The sequence below is a fragment of the Corylus avellana genome, chromosome 9 (assembly GCF_965113065.1).
Source record: "Corylus avellana chromosome 9, dhCorAvel1.hap1.2, whole genome shotgun sequence".
Lineage (NCBI taxonomy): Eukaryota > Viridiplantae > Streptophyta > Magnoliopsida > Fagales > Betulaceae > Corylus > Corylus avellana.
This window is the reverse complement of record NC_142498.1, coordinates 12,976,987-12,996,295: the sequence shown is the minus strand read 5'-3', so window position 1 is coordinate 12,996,295 and position 19,309 is coordinate 12,976,987. Positions and strand designations below refer to the sequence as shown.

The 19,309-nt window shown below is 35.8% G+C and overlaps 1 protein-coding gene across 1 annotated transcript; it reads left to right on the top strand.

The window, feature by feature from the left end:
• The first annotated feature begins 2,949 nt into the window (after positions 1–2,949).
• Positions 2,950–5,179, top strand: LOC132190005 (GDSL esterase/lipase At1g29670-like). Its single transcript, XM_059604873.2, has 5 exons — positions 2,950–3,214; positions 3,312–3,436; positions 4,111–4,359; positions 4,518–4,767; positions 4,850–5,179. Exons 1-5 carry the CDS (start codon positions 2,950–2,952, stop codon positions 5,065–5,067), a joined length of 1,107 nt encoding a protein of 368 aa, XP_059460856.2. The 3' UTR covers positions 5,068–5,179.
• Positions 5,180–19,309: the final 14,130 nt, after the last annotated feature.

Here is a 19,309-nt window from a genome sequence, read left to right as displayed (position 1 = left end):
TTTTCTGATTGGATTTCTTTGGGTTCTGGGTATTTGATTTTGTGGTTTGTGTGATGTTGCACACTGGTTGGAGGTGCATTTGGGAGGCTGGGTCGGGTGCTTTGGGGGAATTGTGAGGTGGAGACACAGTGGTTCTTGTGGGGTTGCTGGCTCTGATGGATGGTTTGGTTTGCTGTTGGTGTGTTCAGATTTTTGGGTTGATGCAGCCTGCATCATGCAGGGGCAGAGATATTCTTCAAGAGACCCAAGTTTTGGGTTGATCATGCAGGGGCAGAGATATTCAGGGTTTTGGGTTGATGCAGTGGTTGATGAAGATGAACTGTTTGAACTTATAGAAAACGCACCGTTTAGGCCAGTTAGTTTTTTCTGGCCCTTAAAACAAAAAAACAAAACAAAATTTGAGCAGTAATGCCGACTTTAAACAATTAAAGTCTTTTTTTTTTTAAAGTGCCGATTGTAGTAAACATGCACCTCACACTTTGGAAATTGGGATTGCGAAACAGTTTAGCGAAGCCAACAATTCAAGTTACTCAATTATTTGTGACTACGTTTTACAATATTTCTCCTACTCCATACATTCAATTATTTATCTTATTAACTTATTAACTTTTTTTAATAGAACTTATAATATAATAGTAATGCTCAAACTCTAAGTCCTAAATTAGTCATAAACTCATACTTAAATTATATGATCATATTATCTCACAATTCATATTAATATTATCTTAGATTTAAGGTAATGTGATATACGTTTTCTAAGAATACATTATCTAATTATAATGCATTGATTAAATACCATATTATATAATGATTAATGATTATGTGATATATGATTCCAATTTTCAAAATATAAACTATCTAATGACGAGCCAATTACACTAATCACTATTATCATATTAATTACCTATAGTATTATTTAGTTAATATGTTAAAATGTTAATGCTTAACACGGGTCTTAAGTATATAATGTCAATATTAATATATATTGTATCTTATATGTAAACATTTATATACTTATATAATTGTATCATTATATGGGTCAAGTTTATATACTTATATTATTTGATCTCATAATCACGATTTACGACATATGATTTAAATTCACATTTTTAAGTTTTTACTTACCACAAATTGTAATTATAATGTATAATTTATATTTAATATATATATATATATATATATATATATATATATATATATATATATATATTTCTTATGTGTGTTTATATAATATATACATAATATATAATATATATATATACATACATATGTATAAACAACAAAAAACTAACTAACAAAGGTATATAATATATTTGTTATTATTAAATAATGTTGAATATATATTGTTATTTGTTACTTATTAAAAAATATACAAGCCGAGCCTAATAAACGAGGCCAGCCGTATACGAGCTTGCTCACGAACTTAGCCAAGTCGAGCTGAACTTGCTTCGTTTAATATTCGAATTAGAATTCATGTTCTCGAAACACTTCATTTAATATTCAAGTCGAGTACGAGCCAAATCCGGACTCACTCGTGAGCAGCTTGTTCTCTTAACACCCCTATTTTTTTTGTTTAATTGCTACTCTTCTCACGGAGCTCTTCTTGTTGAGGTGTTGTTGCATTAGAGATTCAGCTTGAGCATAATGGCTTGAGATAATCCTAAAACTGCTTTATTTTTCTGTTGCGTATTAGCATCATTTTCAAAATGGCTTCATTTTTTTTCAAATTTCAAGATTGATTACGCCACAAATGATCACATGCAGTGATGGAGGAACGGGAGTACTGGCAGTGGCCAGGATCTCCCCAAATGACCAAAAAAAAAAAAATTATGATTATTTTTTTATTTTTTATTTTTAATGGCCTCTACCAGCTAAATTTTTTAGCTATGGCTCCTGCTCATTTTCATAGCTAACTCCGTCCTAATCACGTGCCAGAAGGAAAGAGGTGAGAGTAGCTTTGTGAGACTAGCTAGGATGAGAAGGCTAGTGGTCACCACCAATCTTATTGCCGGGCATGCGTGCAGTTGTAAAATCACTATTGACTTTTTATTTTAATAATATTTTCATCATATTCTGTTATTTTCTTGTATATTTGTTACGCCAATATGGTAAGGATAAGATGGATTTTTCTTGTTTTCAAACTTCTTTTTTTTTTTTCTCCTACTCAAAAGTACTCTCAAACGGAAATTTTTTTGTAATTTTATTCAAAAACACGTAGTTGGCCTGCAAAATTACAGGCCCCAATGCTCTACACCTAATTAGCTTTTAAAGCCTGTTTGTGATTGCATTAAAAAAAGGTAATAAAAAAAATTTAAAATTTAAAATTTTTTTAAAAAAAAAAAATTAATCGCTAGAAAGATGTACCAAACAAAAAGTTTAAATATTTGGTAAAAATTTTCAAAATTTTGAAAATAGAAAAAAAGAACTTTTGAGAAAAGTAAAATTAAAGCTTTTTTCAAAAAACTCTTTTGAACTTTAAAAGCTTTACTTCTCAACGCAATTTCAAACATGCTCTTACTCCGATTTGTACACCCTTGCTCCTTAGTGGTCTGGGCTATGATGTCTCCAGTAATCTAGAAAATATAGAGTAGATTGAATTTGCATATGATACTTGCCCTTAGTTAATTAATTAATTGTGGTGAATAAGTAGTTGTGAATTAATGACTAGGCGATCCTAAATGGGGTCGAGTAATACTAGATACTATAATTCTTTGACAATTAAGGTAATTAGAAATATTAATCTCAGTAGCCTTTGCCTTAGGGCTAAGGTAATTCATTTGTGGTTGGTTTTAATGGGAGCCGATCTAGGAAAATCTTTATTCAGAAGTTAAGTGTCATTAATTAGCTCCTCACAATATATACTTCTCTTCTTGTTCATCTTTGGGCAACACCCTTCTGGATTTCACCTTCATCTGATATATTCTCCTTTCCTAGTTTCTCAAAATTTCAATGGCATCTCAGATAAATAAGACAATGTTGTGGATGCTGCTTGTTTTCTTGCTGCTATCAAACATGCAACAACATTACAGTTGTAATGCATTTGGAAACCCACAAGTGCCTTGTCTCTTCGTTTTTGGGGACTCTTTGTCGGATAATGGGAACAACAACAATCTTTTTACATTGGCAAAAACCAATTATCCACCTTATGGGATTGATTTCCCCATGGGGCCTACAGGAAGGTTTACCAACGGTCGTAATGTGATCGATATCCTTGGTCTGCATTTATATATATATACTTTGAACACTTTCTCATTACATATTCTTAATAATTTCCCAAAGTATGATGCTTTTGAATACTTTTCTCATTACAGCTCAACTTCTTGGATTCGACGATTACATTCCACCTTTCGCTAATGCTAAAGGCGAGGAAATACTCAAAGGTGTCAATTATGCATCAGGTGGAGGGGGAATTCGCAGTGAAACTGCACAAGAACTGGTAACAAGAAGTAAAATATATCTTACGGTGTCTAATTATGCTTTATTAATTCGGTTTTCTTGTAGGGTTTATTATCTTCCTTATTTAGGTTCACCCTTCCTAACCTCTTTATAAATAGCGACCATTGTAATATTGTTTAATATATAAAATACAATTTCCCCATACCAATTCCTAATTTGTTTAGAAAAAAAATATATATATATATATATATATATATATATATATATATATATAATACAATACAATATTAAGTTATTTAAATAAAATGTGTTAAAATTAAATTGAATTCAAATGTATTGATGTGTCAAATATTGACACGTCCGTAAATCCTGACGTGTTAGATTCAACACGTCAATAAATATTGACGTGCCACTTTTGGCATGTCAAAAAAAAATTTGTTGACGTGCTACTTTTGACACATCAATAATTACTGACGTGGCAAAATTTTATTATTGTTTGGCACGTTAGAAAACATCAGGTTTTTTGTAGTGTGTAGCTCTAACGCTTTTCATCAATCTTTTTCTCTCTTCTAGCTTTCACATTATTTGCCATCATATATATCTACAGTTCATGCGCAATGGTAGCATGCATCGCTTCCATTTAAAAAACGCATCGAAAGAAGAATTTAAAAGACTGCCAAGTTAATAATATACAATTTGGTTCATCATTTGCAGGGTGATCAGATAAGCATGGATCAGCAGTTGCAAAATCACCAGATTACGGTGTTGGAGATGAACCAGATGTTGGGAAATCATAACAAATCAGCTGCAGAGTACCTAAGCAAGTGCATATATGTTGTTGCAATTGGTAGCAACGACTATGTTAATAACTACTTCTTGCCGCGGTTCTTCCTTACTAGCCGAATATACACCCCACAGCAATATGCTGTTGTTCTCAATCACCAATTATCTCAGCAATTAACGGTTAGAAGTTAGCACACTTTCTTCATATATACTTTTTGTAGTTGGTTTTATCTCTTAAATATTAAGTCGGTAACGGGATAAATTTGGGCAGGTTCTTAGAAAGAACCTGAATCTCCTTCAAAAACTTTTAATACTTTTGATTAATGTGTTGATGCTAGACTTTGTACAAGTATGGAGCAAGGAAATTTGCCGTATACGGGCTGGGTGCGTTAGGCAGTACTCCATACGAACGGAATTCATGTGGAAGTGGAACGAATGTCTCTGCATGTGTGGACAACATCAACAATGCGGCCGAACTTTTCAATGATGGGCTTAAATCACTGGTGGCTCAGCTCAATCAAAATCTAATCAATGCTACTTTTATCTTCATCAACTCTACTGGAATCGCGTCGAGCAGTTCATCTATGGGTATATATATATTATCTAATCATATATATTATGGATTTATATATATGTGTGTGTGATTGAGATGGAATTTTGCATGTGTCAGCTTCCATGGTTGCAGATGTTCCCTGCTGCAAAGTGTCGAGCGTTACTGGTCTATGCGTTCCATTTGGAAATCCATGCAGTAACCGGAGCCAATATTTATTTTGGGATGCTCTCCATCCCACTGAAATCCTATATGAGTTGTATGCTAGAAGAGGATACAAAGCTGAGTCTCCAAGTGATGCTTATCCATTTGATATCACTCACCTCGCACTGCTCTAACATGGGAGGAGGATATTTCTCATAATAAAGCAATAAGTTTACGTTCTAAATGATCAACCAAATGCAACACAGATGACCATGCATTGTTGATTGTTAGCAACTATAAGTTGTAGCAGAAATCTTATTGCCATGGCTGAAAATTATCAACAAATGAAAAGAATATCAGCAAAGCTACTAACTCAACTCCTATACAACTCTTGCAATACTGGGTTTTGATTAACTTTTATTAAAAAATGCTCATAAATCAAAATGGTTATTGGGCACTCCACATCAATCCAATTGTAGATGAGTTGTATAAGAGTTGCGTTTTTAAAATTTAGTGTATTAAAATTTCCTTGTCATCAAGTTGTTGCAATAAATCGATTGCAATAGTGATCGGCGATTAAAAAAAGGTTGGCGACGACGTTTTAGTGATGACAAATTATATCGTTGCAAAGCAACCTTTTAGTGACTTCATTTTATGTTCCTAGAAAAGTAGAATCTCATTGCATTTGGATAAAACCCAAGAAAATGAAGAGAATAATACTTGTGTATTACTTGATCATAATCGATTTACATGAGAGTGTATTTATACAAAAAGGCTTGGTTTACATAGTCGTTAAGAATTAATGTTGTGATCTTCAATCTATACAAGGAAATCGCTTATGCAGATGGAATGTTAATGTTGCAAATTTGATCTTTTCCTTTTTCAATCATTTTATGATCGTTGCCAATATTTCCTTCTTCAACACATGTAATGATATGCCATCGCTAATTGCGTAGAACTAGCAACGACCTCCTGTTCGTTTTTTTTTTTTTTTTCTTTTAATTTGTTTATTGACAATCACATGTTTTTCTATTGGTGGAAAATCTCGAATTGCCGACAGAGTACTCCTACGTTGCCAACTTACCTCCATTTGACTGTTTCGCTAAGGCATTATGAAAAGAACGAGTTTTGACCCCAATGCACAATAAAATGCAATTATGCAAAAAAGTGGAGACAAATTCTGTAGACAAGAAAAACAATCACCATACGATCGACACTAAGATATGTTGACGAATTCTGTCTTCTTTGGAAGTTTGGTTCATTCTCCGATTATTCTTGTGCATAAAGCTGTTGAATCACTTAACGAGTTCAGAAAGGCTAATGAAAAGCCATTTGGAATCAAAGATAGTGCTATTACTTTGCCTAGAAGTGGTTGGCACCTACAATGAATTATGTCAAGGTCAACTAGGATGCAACCGTCGATAAAATTAAATAGTAGGAAAGGGCATTAGGGTGGTTGTACGAGACTATAAGGAGGAGGTGCTAGCAACGCTAAGCGCTCCCAGACAATACACCATAGATTTGAGTATTGCTAAGGCTACTGCCACACTAAAAGTGATTTTTTTGCTAAAGAATGTGGAGTCCAACAAGTGAAATTAGAAGGGGATGCCCTTCAAGTGATGCATTGTAAAAGGATGATAAGAATTGGTGTAGATATGGCCAAATTATTGATGTTGCAAAGATCATGCTTGTTTACAATGCTGGAAAGTATCCCATGTTAAGAGAGAGAGAGAGAAATAGGGTAGCTCATAGGTTAGCTAAGCAAGGACTTTCTCTTATGGACGATTTAGTCCATATAGAGAAAGCCTCTTATTGTATTCTTGACATTGTAGCTGTTAAAAGTAGCTGTTAGTCTTGTTTTATTAATGAAAGGTTAAAATACTAATTAAAAAATAAAAAATAAAAGTAGGAAAAGAGAAAGTGTAGGCTAATTTTAACCAGTTGGGAAGAAATGAAAAAGGCCTAGGATAAGGTATGCCGTATGAGAAAGAGAGGGTAAAAGTGTGGAATGCATGTGAGCTGATAGATTCAATGGAGTGATCACCGCATCAAATAAACAAAAGGGAGTAGTGCCAAAAAGGTCTCCAGCACGATTGCCTATGTTTGCTAGCTGGAAAGGAAGGACTCTTTTTTTTTTTAAAGATTTTAGAGGGGTTTTGTTAAAAGATGCTGCTATGACGAACAAAACTGCTGAGAGCATTTTTAATATCATTGAAGATCAACAAAATTTTTAATGAAAGTAATGCTTCCTTGCTTGTTCAAAGTGTTTTTACATTTCATTTAAATTGTATATAATTTTTTTTTTCACGACGTGTTTGAATTTAATAACACATGATGGATTTGCGTGTTGAGGATTTTGCTGTAATAAAAATACATGTGTTACGAGTTTAAAATAATTTTTGACAATTAAATATTTAAAATCCACATAATCTTAAGACTTAGATCTATCAATACATTAACATCAATAGGAAAAAAAAAAAAATACATATTGTACTTTATTCAACTTATTTAAATTAAAAACTGAAACCCAGATCTTTTTCTTAAATAAAATATTTTCATCAAGGTGACTTAGTGTTTGATGACCAATTACGAATCAAGTCTAAACTCATGGTCTAGATAGTATTATAAAAGGAACAGTAGAGTACGTGATTAGATGATCGACTCTGTATCCCTTTTGGAAAAATGATTTCATATGTATATGCATGTAGGTTAACGCGTTTAGTTTAGTTTAGTTTTTTTTTTTTTTCAACAATTCCAATACAAACCAGCACCGTGGAGGTTCGTATACAAAAACATGAACGTGTTGATAAGTTATTATAATTAGGAAAAATTTCACAAAGGATTTCTAAATTACTATACATTTTGAGAAGACCCCATAAATTTCAAAAACTCTCAATTTTACCCCTCGAACTTTCAATTTGATGCAATTTACTCCTCTGTCAATTTTTGTCATTAAACCCTAGCGAGAACTCCTAAAAAGATCAAATTACCCTTCGATTTTTCCTTTTTTTTAAAAAAAAAAAATGAAGAAAAAAAAAGGTCACAAGGTGACCAACTGTGGGTCACCTTGTGATTTATATATATATATATATAATAACTTTTTTATTATTATTTTTAATTTGAAATTACGAGAAAATTTGTAATTTTATAAAAAAAGTCAGGGGTATAATGGTCATTTTATCACTTTTAACGTTTAAAAACTGACGGGGGGAAGTACATTGCATCAAATTAAAAATTCAGAAGGTGAAATTAAGAATTTTTTTAAATTTAGAATCTTCTCAAAACGCGTGGTAGATCAAGGGTTTAAAGTAAAATTTTCCCTTATAATTACAACGAACTCAATCTTTTATGTATAAAAAGATGGACTTGGCTTCTATGCGGTAGTGCATACCACCGCAGAGGACCCAGATTTACTAAGGGGTTTTAACCCAAAAATAAACCGTGCACTCCAAACAACAATACCAAAATACATTTCCATCTATTTTCTTTCATCAAACCATCCAAAACTATTAAGAATATTATTCTCTGGCTATTTCTTTCCTTATGTATTATAGGTTTCCTTAGTCTACTAGGTTTACATTTCTTTAATCTATTAGGTTTACTTGCCTATCACTCATAGCATCTCTATAAATAGAGGCCTCTGTAATACTTCAATATAATTAGTCTTACTACAATGTAGTTCATTATATGTTTTTGCTCTCTCTTCTCTCATTTCTCTTCTTTACAATATATTTAACATGGTATCGAAGCCACTTTTCTGTAGCCTTCAATAAACAACATCTTTTCTGCCGTTTCCTTTAATAAAGTTTAGTCTCATCGCCCGACATCAAGCGCCACCAAAATTTTCTCTGCCCAAAGCCTCAAAAGTCATTCCATTCGCTGCCAACGGTGTTCAAACAAGTTGCCACGACCCTTGAAGAATATGCCTATTCTGTTACGCGTCGCCACAAAGGGTCAATCAACAGATAAGGGCCCGACGAGTTTAGATCCGCCAAGTATAGACTTATCGAATCATCCACGCACCTACACACGCCGCCCGAAGGTGCTGCTATTCTACCACGCGCTACCACGTCCAGTCGATCAGATTGGTTTCCACACCGTTCCATAGATCCGACGCCAATGGTCATATATCCACCTAGAACGCCACCAACAAAGCTTGGACGCGCTGGTGAATATCCTACGCATGGGTTTAACGCACCATGACGCAACTACTAGTGGAGTGCGTGTATCACATACACCACACTCTCTGCTCTCTTCCTTGTAGCCATGTGTCACCCAGACTGTAATACCCCGAAAATAAATTAGGATTAAATGTACTCTAATTATGATGCTAGGGTTGGTTCTCATTTGGTAAAGTGTAAGACTTTGGACTTTTAAGAATTTACTGTTGCACCGAACGTTCAACAGAGGTACCGATGCCTGTAGTACTGAAGAATCAACTTATACATGGTAATCAATGAGTGTGGGATCAATTATAGTGTGAAGGTTAAGGAATAATTCCTAAAGGACGAGAAAGCATTGGAAACACCATCTTAAGATGGAAATCTTAGATTGTTGAATCCCAATAAGGTACTCAAAAATATTGGGATGGATACTATGACGTTTGTCTCGGAAAGAGCTTTTTGGAATGGGGTCACACGTGCAATTTCGAGACCCGTAGCAAAAGTTATGGTTGTTTTACTCAACACTATGATGGGACCGTACGTTCACTGAAGTACCGAACATTCGGCCAGAAGTACCAAACGTTCGGTGACACTGTGTCAAGAATGTACAGACAAGATCTGCAAGCGTAAGTTCAAAAGTACACCCAAACGTTCGCCCATAAGTATCAAACGTTCGTTGATCTGTTTTAGACCGTTGGATATTGACCAAATGCCCAACAAAAGCTGTGCAAAGTACTCAAACGTTTGCCCATAAGTACCGAATGTTCAGTGACGTATTGATGTATCATAGCAATGCCCATAGCCTTTCCAGCCCTATAAATACTCCTCTCCACTCGACCCTTAAGCCTCATTCCGCCCCTTTTGAGCTCTAGAGTCTCTACTTGAGTGATTTTGTGAGTTGTGAGAGTTTTTGAAGGAGAATGAGAGATTTTTTAGAAGTTTTGCTTCAAGGAGGTAGTCTTCTAAGCCTAACTTGTTCCTCACTTGGTTATTATGCTGTTTAGGTGCTTTTTCATAGTTAGCTTAGTTGGTAGTTTTAAGCTTCTAGTTATGTTATTTCCTTTATATTAGGTTAAGCTTGGGTTAGCATTACATTCTTCTTGGACGTATTTTATTCTACATGAAGATCTTATTTTGGGCTAGGAATATATTAAGAACCTTGTTGTGTCTTAGAACTTGCTTAGGAGTGATTAGAAGGTTGTTTGGTTCAAGATGAATTTATGCCCAATAGAGAACGTTCGCACCTTTTGGCTGAACCTTCGGCCTCGAGCCCAAACGTTTGTGTAATACCCCAACAAAACACCCATTTTAAAAGTTTAACGATTTCTTACTAAAATAGTTAATTCAAGAGTGCTAAAAAATACATATTTTATCCCCTTAATTTAAATGTGTTAATCTCTTAGTTGGGCTATTTTGTGTTGTTTTACTTCCTTTGCGTGTGTGTGTGTTTTTTTGTGGTTTTTTTTTTTTTTTTTTGTGTTTTTTTTTTCGGTGTTTGAAGGAAAATGAAGCGTTTTTCGAAGTTTCGGGCATAAAATACCAAATTTTGAAAAAAAACTGAAAGTTTTGGATGAAGCAAGCATCCAGGTGCAGTGCGATCGAGCTCACTACACCTAGGCTCGAGCGCACATGCAGAAGGATCGAGCGCAGGCTTGCGCTGGAGTGCACCATTCCTAAGATCGAGCACACTCGGGCGGTCTAGATGCGGAAAGACGTGTTTCTCACTTAAAATTAGGTTTTCCAAACCCTAATTGAACTAGAAGGCGATCATCGGATTTTATTAATTTTTCTAGGGCTTCTAGGTTTTCCTAAAGCCTATAAACAGACCTCTAAGCCTCTTAGAAAAATAGACAATTATGGAGAGAGGAATAGGAGGCTACTTCAAGAAGCGTTTTCCGGTTTATTCTTTCCATTTTCTTTTTAGTTTTAGTTTCATTATGTGTAACTAAACTCTTTATTAGGGCTAGATTGAAGCCCTAACCATGTCTGTTTAAGATTAAATATTAGTGCCTCTGTTTCAAACAAATTGTGGTTTATTTTAATTGATTATGTCTATGTGATTTAATTCCTCATATTTTTTGGTATGGATATGTTAGCTAAGTCAATTTAGATGATCGATTCTTGGGCTTAATAAAGTGACAAAAGAACCTCACCAAGGGTTCTTGGCTTAATCAACAAATACCATGCCCTAGAACTTGTGTGTTTGTCCATCTCCATAGAATTATGTTTCCATAAAGAATAACTTAGTAGGTACCATGCTAAATCATTTAGGGAAGAAAAGAAGCCTAATTCATTGCTTAGGGAGATCAATAGCTTAAAGAGTAGATATTATGCCATTAGGTTTACAAGCATTAAATATACCAAATAATTGGAACATTGGCCTAGTATTTTCTTAATTAGTTGGATTAGAGGTGGATATCAAAACCCTAACCTTTTAATTATCTTTATATTTTTCAACATTGCAAATCTGTGACAATTCCAATCTTTTAATTTAGAAAAATCAATTCTTGATAAAATCAACAATCCTCGTAGGATGATCTCGTATTTGTCAAACTATATTATCGTTTGATCTTGTACACTTGCGAGTAAAACGTACCAAGTATTTGCCTATTAATTTAGGTGGGTATTTGGTACAACAAGTTTTTGGCGCCGTTGTCGGGGATTATTTGATTTTGTGTGGAATTAATTTTTCATTTATTATTTATTTATTTATTTTTAATTGTTAATTTAAGTTTTTGTTTTCTAGTTTCTGCAGCTTGTGTGCTGTTTATGGAGGTGCGCTCGAGTGCCCATTCCAGGGGGATTGAGCGCACCAGTGCAATCGAGCACACAAGCCAGTGCGATCGATCGCACATTCGAACAGCGGCACGAAAACTGTTTTAATTACATATCTGATTTTTTCCTTTTCATGCAGGGTCATTCCAGTCTGCATCTTCATAAGTTTTATTTTTGGTTTTATTTTCCTTTTATTTAATTTTCTTTTGTTTTACTCATGTGGGTAGTCATTCCAACACCTTATATGAGCACACTGTTCTCTACACCAGGGAATGACTTTTACTCCACATGGAGCCACCAGCCTCATCTTTCATAGCAAGCTCAAGCTTCTGAAAATCATGCTCCCCAATTCCATGAACTGCACCATCAATCATATCCGCAATTCCATGATCAATCTCAAGCTCCAAAACAGCAGTATCAGGCCAAGCCACCTCTTCTGAAGAATTCTAACCTTAAAGAAAATGTGGCAGCTATTCTCAGCCAAATGGAGGCCAGTAATCAACTGCTGCAATCCATCGAAGCCTAAGCTCAAGAGAAGCCATCTACCATCTATTGGCCTCAACAATACGAAGAAGAGGAGCCATTTCCTCCGAAGAGTTATGACTTTTCATCTCTTCTGAGTGAATGTGAGACCAACAATCAACTGCTACAATCCATCAACGCCAAAATAGAAGCTTAAGAAAAGGAGCTATCTCCCATCTATTGGCCGCCATAACAATAATACCAAGAGAAACCATCTCTTTTGACGGTTTCTGATCTTAAAGGTAAGATGTTGAATTTTATGTGCGAGTCTACTCAGATGGTAAACTATTTACAGGAGATGGAGAACTCTCACTCTGAATCAATTACCAGGATAGAGGCTCACCTCAAGCAAATATCAAATATCCTCAAAGAAGAAGAGCTCCAAAATCAGTCGATGGCCAATTCCAATGGAAAGTAGAAGAGAGGAAGGAGGAGCAAATTAAGGTTTCACAAGAACCACATCGGGAAAAAGAAGAGAGCATAGAGACTTCTTCAACATCAGCTTCTATTCCTGAAGTACCAAGAGGCCAGGAGAGAAGTCTCTTGAGGCTATGTGATGAACATAAAGAGACCAACGAGGTAGAAAAACTCCCTGAGTATTCTTCTCACTTTACTACAGTTCATGATTCCCATCCGGATGAGAAACTGTTCAAGAATGCTCAGAATGATCTACCCCTATCTAGAGACATTTGGAATTATCCTGTAGTAGGAAAAATTCATTCTTTTTGGTGCAAGAGAAGAAAAGACTGGTGCTTCAAGGTTAAAAGAAACATCACAGTCTGGCTGAAGACGTTAAACTTAGCGCTCATTGGAGGCACCCCATAGTGCTCATTGTTTTTCAATTTATTTTTGGGTTTATCTTTAGTTTCTTTCTTTTTTTTTTTTCCTTTTTTATTTGTTTTAGTAGTTCAATTTTTCAATGACAAGTGTGCTTGCATTTAAGTTTTTCACTAAGTAACTGGACCTTTTGCCTCATTAAGCAATGAGTGTTCACGTTAAAAGGCGAAAGTTTTGAGTTGGTTAATATCATGGCTAGTTTAGTTCTGTAGCCTTTTTGACTCGAGTTAGTAAATCTTTAGCACTGTTTACACCTAATGCCCTAAAACCATCTGGTTTGAGATGCATTGGCCTAACACTCTTTAAATGGGTCAATTAGAAAGCTTAAGAGAACCAAACATTGCACAGCTTGACCAAAAAGAAAAATAATAATAATAATAATAATAATTTGACTCCATGCCATAGTTTTCATTTTGATAAGGGTCAGTGGAAGTTGAGATATTGAGATATTGCACATTAGAACTACTTGGAAGCTTCATATTTATATATTAGTTCACGTTACACTGTTTTGAACTTGTGATGCCTCTGCCTGCCTTTTGTAAGTGATTAGACTTTAAAATTCAATTTATTGTGAAGATGAAGTTTATCTTTTTAAGCTTACTAATGAACGAAAATCATAGTTTTTAAGTGGTACTTGAGTCTTGGGGACAATATGAATTTTGCATAATGTTTATGGGTAACATTTCTATTAAACCTTCATGAGACTTCACTTGTCCTACTAGGGATGCCTAGGGGTTTAAAAAGCCTGTTGCATATGCTAAATGTAATCGTGTTTCCTATGACAGTGGAGATAGAGTAGTTTTGTTTTTGTTTCTTTTTATTTTTAGTTTCGCATTGCTAAGGGACTAGCAATATGTAAGTTTGGGGGTGTGATGAGTGCTAAAATATATATATTTTAGCCCCTTAATTTATTTGTATTAATTTCTTAGTTGTGCTATTTTGTGTTGTTTTACTTCATTTTTGTGTTTTTGTCAATTTTTAGGTGTTTGATGGAAAATGAAGTGTTTTTGGAAGTTTCGGGCATAAAAGACCAAATTTGGAAAAAAGCTAGATGTTTTGGATGACGAAAGTATCTAGGCGCAATGCGATCTAGCTCACTACACCTAGGCTCAAGCACATCAGCGCTCGAGCGCACATGTAGAAGGATTGAGCGTAGACTTGCGCTCGAGCACACCACTCCTGAGATCGAGCGCAGTCGAGCGGTCTAGATGCAGAAAGACGTGTTTCTCACTTAAAATTAGGCTTTCCAAACCCTAATTGAACTACGAGGCTATCATCCGATTTTAGTAGGTTTTCTAGGGCTTCTACGCTTTCCTAAAGCCTATACATAGACCTCTAAGCCTCTTAGAAAAATTGACAATTATGAAGAGAGGAATAGGAGGCTACTTCAAGAAGCGTTTTCCGGTTTCTTCTTTCCCTTTTCTTTTTACTTTTAGTTTCATTATGTATAACTAAACTCTTTGTTAGGGCGAGATTGAAGCCCTAATCATTTGTGTTTAAGATTAAATATTAATGCCTTTATTTCAATCATATTGTGGTTTATTTTCATTGATTATGTCTATGTGATTGAATTCCTCATATTTTATGGTATGGATTTGTTAGTTAAATCTATTTAGATGACCTATCTTGGGCTTACTAAAGTGACTAAAGAACCTCATCACGAGTTCTTGGTTTAATCAACATGGGAACTAGGAGTAGATACCATACCCTAGAACTCGAGTGTTTGTCGATTTCTACAGAATTATGTTTCCCTAAAGAACAACATAGTAGATACCATGCTAAATCATTTAGGGAAGAAAAGAATTAGAATAGATACCATGCCTAATTCATTGCTTAGGGAGACCAATAACTTAAGGAGTAAATACCATGCACTTAGGTTGACAAGCATTAAATATACCACATGATTGGAACATTGGCCTAGTATTTTCTTAATTAGTCGGATTAGTGGTGGATATCAAAACCCTAACATTTTCATTATCTTTATATTTTTCAACATGGCAAATCTGTGACAGTTTTGATCTTTTAATTCGGAAAAATCAATTCTTATTAAAATCAACAATCCTCGTGGGATAATCTCGTATTTGCCAAACTATATTATCGTTTGATCTTGTGCACTTGCGAGTAAAACGAACCAAGTATGTGCCTATTAATTTAGGTGGGCATTTGGCACAACATTAATGTTTCCTTAAAGCAAAGCCTTAAACCAAAAGACCTAAACCTTTTCCAAGTAACCCAACCCCTTGAGACTTTTGGAACCCCAAAACCCAAAACCACCTCACTAGCCGAGCGCGTGCTAGGGGACCACTGAGCTCCCACTCTTCGCGTAGGTGCGAGCGCGTGCCATGGGACCACACGAGCGCTTGCTGGCCAGTCTTCAAAACCATTGGGCAAAACCCAAACGTACGCCTGAACTTTTTTACCCATTATGTAATAGTACCTCAATGCTCGCCCAATAGTACACGAGCGCTTGCTGACATTTTTGAAAAGCATTTTTAACCCAATCTTCACTTTTTCATACCAAAGTACACCCCAAACCCCTACATAAGCTATGCCCTTCGACTTCAACCCCTTCTTACACCAATAAACCTTAACCCTAGAGTGAGGAGTGACCTTTGAGAGAGAAGGGGGAAGCCTTGGTGGAGTCTTGCCATCCTCAAGGTAATTTCTAATTTATTTCTTATTCTTCATGTTTGCTATTATTGCTTATACATTTTTCAAGTATACCTTGGCCAACTCTTGCACCCATTTTCTTACGAAACTAAGAATGATTTTGAAAAGCTTTCAACCCGCCTTTGTTTTCTTTAAAGTTGTATGATAGTATGTTTTGTACTTGGATGTGTCTATTTAGAGCCTGGGAAGAGATGTACCAACCCATGGTTCTAGATAGAAGCCCAAAATATATCTTTGGAGTTTTTGGCCGAGTCTTAACTCTTTGGCCGAACGCTCACCCTCGGGAGCGCACACTCGCCCAGAGAGCAAGGCAAACACCCCTTAGCTCAAATATGTGATACTAGGGCTTTAGCATCCCTTTTTTTTCATTAGATGAAGACCCCTAGAGTTCTCTAGAATTTCTTATAAGGATGAGTTGTATTTTGTTATAGTAGGGATTCATGATGTTGGAGGACTCAACAGAGCGCATGAGGTAAGCAAACACTTATAAACACTTTCCTAAAAAACGTGTAATATATCAGCTGACTGAGCGCACGTATGTTATGAGCATGTCTACATTTTTGTACAATTTGGTAACTGCTTGAATAACTCATTGATAAGACGCATTCTATGAAATGGTACACCGGTATGTGCGGTATAATGGCTATGGGCTTACTTTATAGACTTAATTCTATCGTCAATTGTGTATGGGTTTGTTATATAGGCCTTGGATGCAATGGTTATTTTGTGGCCAGCGCAGCCTTAACAGGCGGGTTACTATAGGGCATACATCATTAGTAGTGTAGGCCACCTAAGGTCGGACTCGGTCGGGCTAAGAGTGTTACGGACAGTAACGTACAATGGTCGGGGCACTAGCATTGTATTACAAGTCCTTCGGGATAGCTCCACCCCTACTGAGAAGGGGTAATATATCAGGTAGACCATATATGATAGTTATGACCTATAAAGCATTAGTTTTCTGCATTAAACGCCTAGGCGATTGTCGCCGAGAGTACACCACCTTTTACTAACCAAACAATACTTTTACAGTGTATTAACGGAGACAACACTATTTTCAAATTTATTTCAGCTTATTAGGTTTGCTTAAGTTATTGTTAGTTCCTTCGTGTCTTTGTATTAACGATTATACTTTTCCTTGTAACTATTAATAGGCTTCTCATATTTATTTTACCTTCCTATGCGTTAACTTTGATAATGCTTAGAGGGGTGGTTTCCCATTTAGCCATAAGTTGGTAAACTGGGGTAATTGCCAGTAACCCTACCAGATTGGTCAAGGCCAATTTTGGGGGAGTTACATATAGTATCAGAGCATACGGTCTTAACGACCGTAGTGAACAATCTGAGACTAGGCCGCAATACCCTAGGTATAAATCTTAAAAGACAGAAGTATAGGATAGACCTAGGTTCTTTGATTTGTTGTTTGACGAAGGTGCAGGCTAGAGTGACAACCTTTTTGATTGCTTAGTATTAGGTTGAACAAGGTCACTTGCTCTGCGTTGTAGGCACTTGATCTTGCTTCACACTCAGATGTGCGACAGATGAGTGACAAATGCCGACATCGGGCAACTATTTGAGAATGGCTAGTAGAGTATGAAACTTACGCACTTGGATACAAGCCTCACTCCATCAGACGCTAGATTTCAACCGCGCCCTTTTAGAGTCTGAAGTCCCTACCACATGATCAAATCAAAGGAGGGAAAGTACAATCAGACTCCAAGAGTGGCCAGACAGTGGCAAAATGGAAGCGTTGCAGCGTATTAGTGGTACTGAATTTTCCACCCATCCACAGAAGATACAATCCTACCTTAGCTCGGAAAGGAAGCGGGAGATGCACATAAACCTCACTCAGATCGCGGACGAATACGCCAAGATGGAGCAGGAAGATATCCAACTATTGAAGGCAAGAGCCCTACCAGTTGGGTCGGAGCGACAGAAGAAGAAGAGGAAGAAGACCTGTGGCGTTGGTCAAGGACTATGTGGCGTTGGTCAAAGAGGAAGAAGACCTGTCAGAGGAGTCGACTGAGGAGTGTTAGACTTAGAGGTTGGGTAGCTTTTGGATAGGTGGTTACGAGGTAACTAGACTACTCACTGTACTTAGCAGTACATTTTGTATTAGATGCTCATGTGTTTCAAAATGAATTTGGAAAAGAAAATGAATTTCACTCGAATTTCACAAAGTCGATTTTTGTGTCAATTCCAACTAACCTTGTTTTGATACTCCCACTTGCTTTAAGAAAATTACCTTGCTTTTGAATGGCCATTTCAATGAAAAATGAGAGAAGCTTCAGCCTCTGGTCGAGCGCTCGTATGCTGAGGAAGAATGCTCGTAGTTCTGTGAGCGAGCGCTCGCGCCAATGGTAGAGCGCGCGCCCAGAGTCCTAAGCATCATTTCCAACCCTATTCACTTTTATTTTCTCTCGAACCAAACACTTCCACGGTGATTTTCGGCCATGTCTCCCCAAGAATCAAAGTTCATTTCATCATTTTAACAAATGTATGTGATGTGGTCTTTTGTGTGCAAAAATATCAATAATAAAGATAACAACTCACAATAGAATGAATCCTTATGGATAGGGCTCTATTGAGGGTGTCGAACCTCAATGCTTGCATAGGTGTTGTTATCAAGCTTTTGTAAAGATCAAATATAACTCAATTCAAAAGAAGATTGATTTGTTTTGTTTTTAAAATAAATGCATCAAAGTAAAAGTAAAGATAAATAGTATGAGAGATAGAATAGCGGGTTGATTTCACCACTAACTGCATAACAATGGTCAATCATAAATTAATAAGGAAAATTCATATTATGCATGATATAGGACTCATCTCACTCGAGTAGTCAAGAAATTACCATCATTAAGAAATAAGTATAATCCATCTTCGGTTGGCACAGACCGTCCACCTAACTACTAAGATGTGGTAAGATCCGTCTTCCCTAAGTATGGATTATCTAATTCCTTAATAGACTGCAGACAATCATTGAATAAGCATAACCCATCTTTGGTTGACACGAACTGTCTACTTAAATTACAAAAAACTAGTGTGTAGTACAATCCGTCTTCCCTAGGCATGGCCTATCAAATCCTATTGATCATGTGTTAGTGAAAACCGTTGTATAACAATCATCAATATAATCACAAAAAATATGAAGGATTGAGTTCAATCAAGATAGAAGATGTTCTAAGACAAGAGAAGAAATTCATAATGATTGAATATAAACATTAAGATCAATTCTCACAGTTATACAACCATCATGCATATCGAAAAACTCAAATTAAAATACAATGAAACCACTGTTACTTAGAAAGGGTGATGTTGGTAGCGGGAGGTAACCACAAATTGTGACTGATTGCAAAGAAAGAACAAAAAGAACCTAGCGTCTCACTAGGGAATTGGTGTCACACCAGAAATTTAGAGAATCTCACTCAAAGAAACAATCTCAGAAAATATATCTTTATTCAAGTCTACCTGA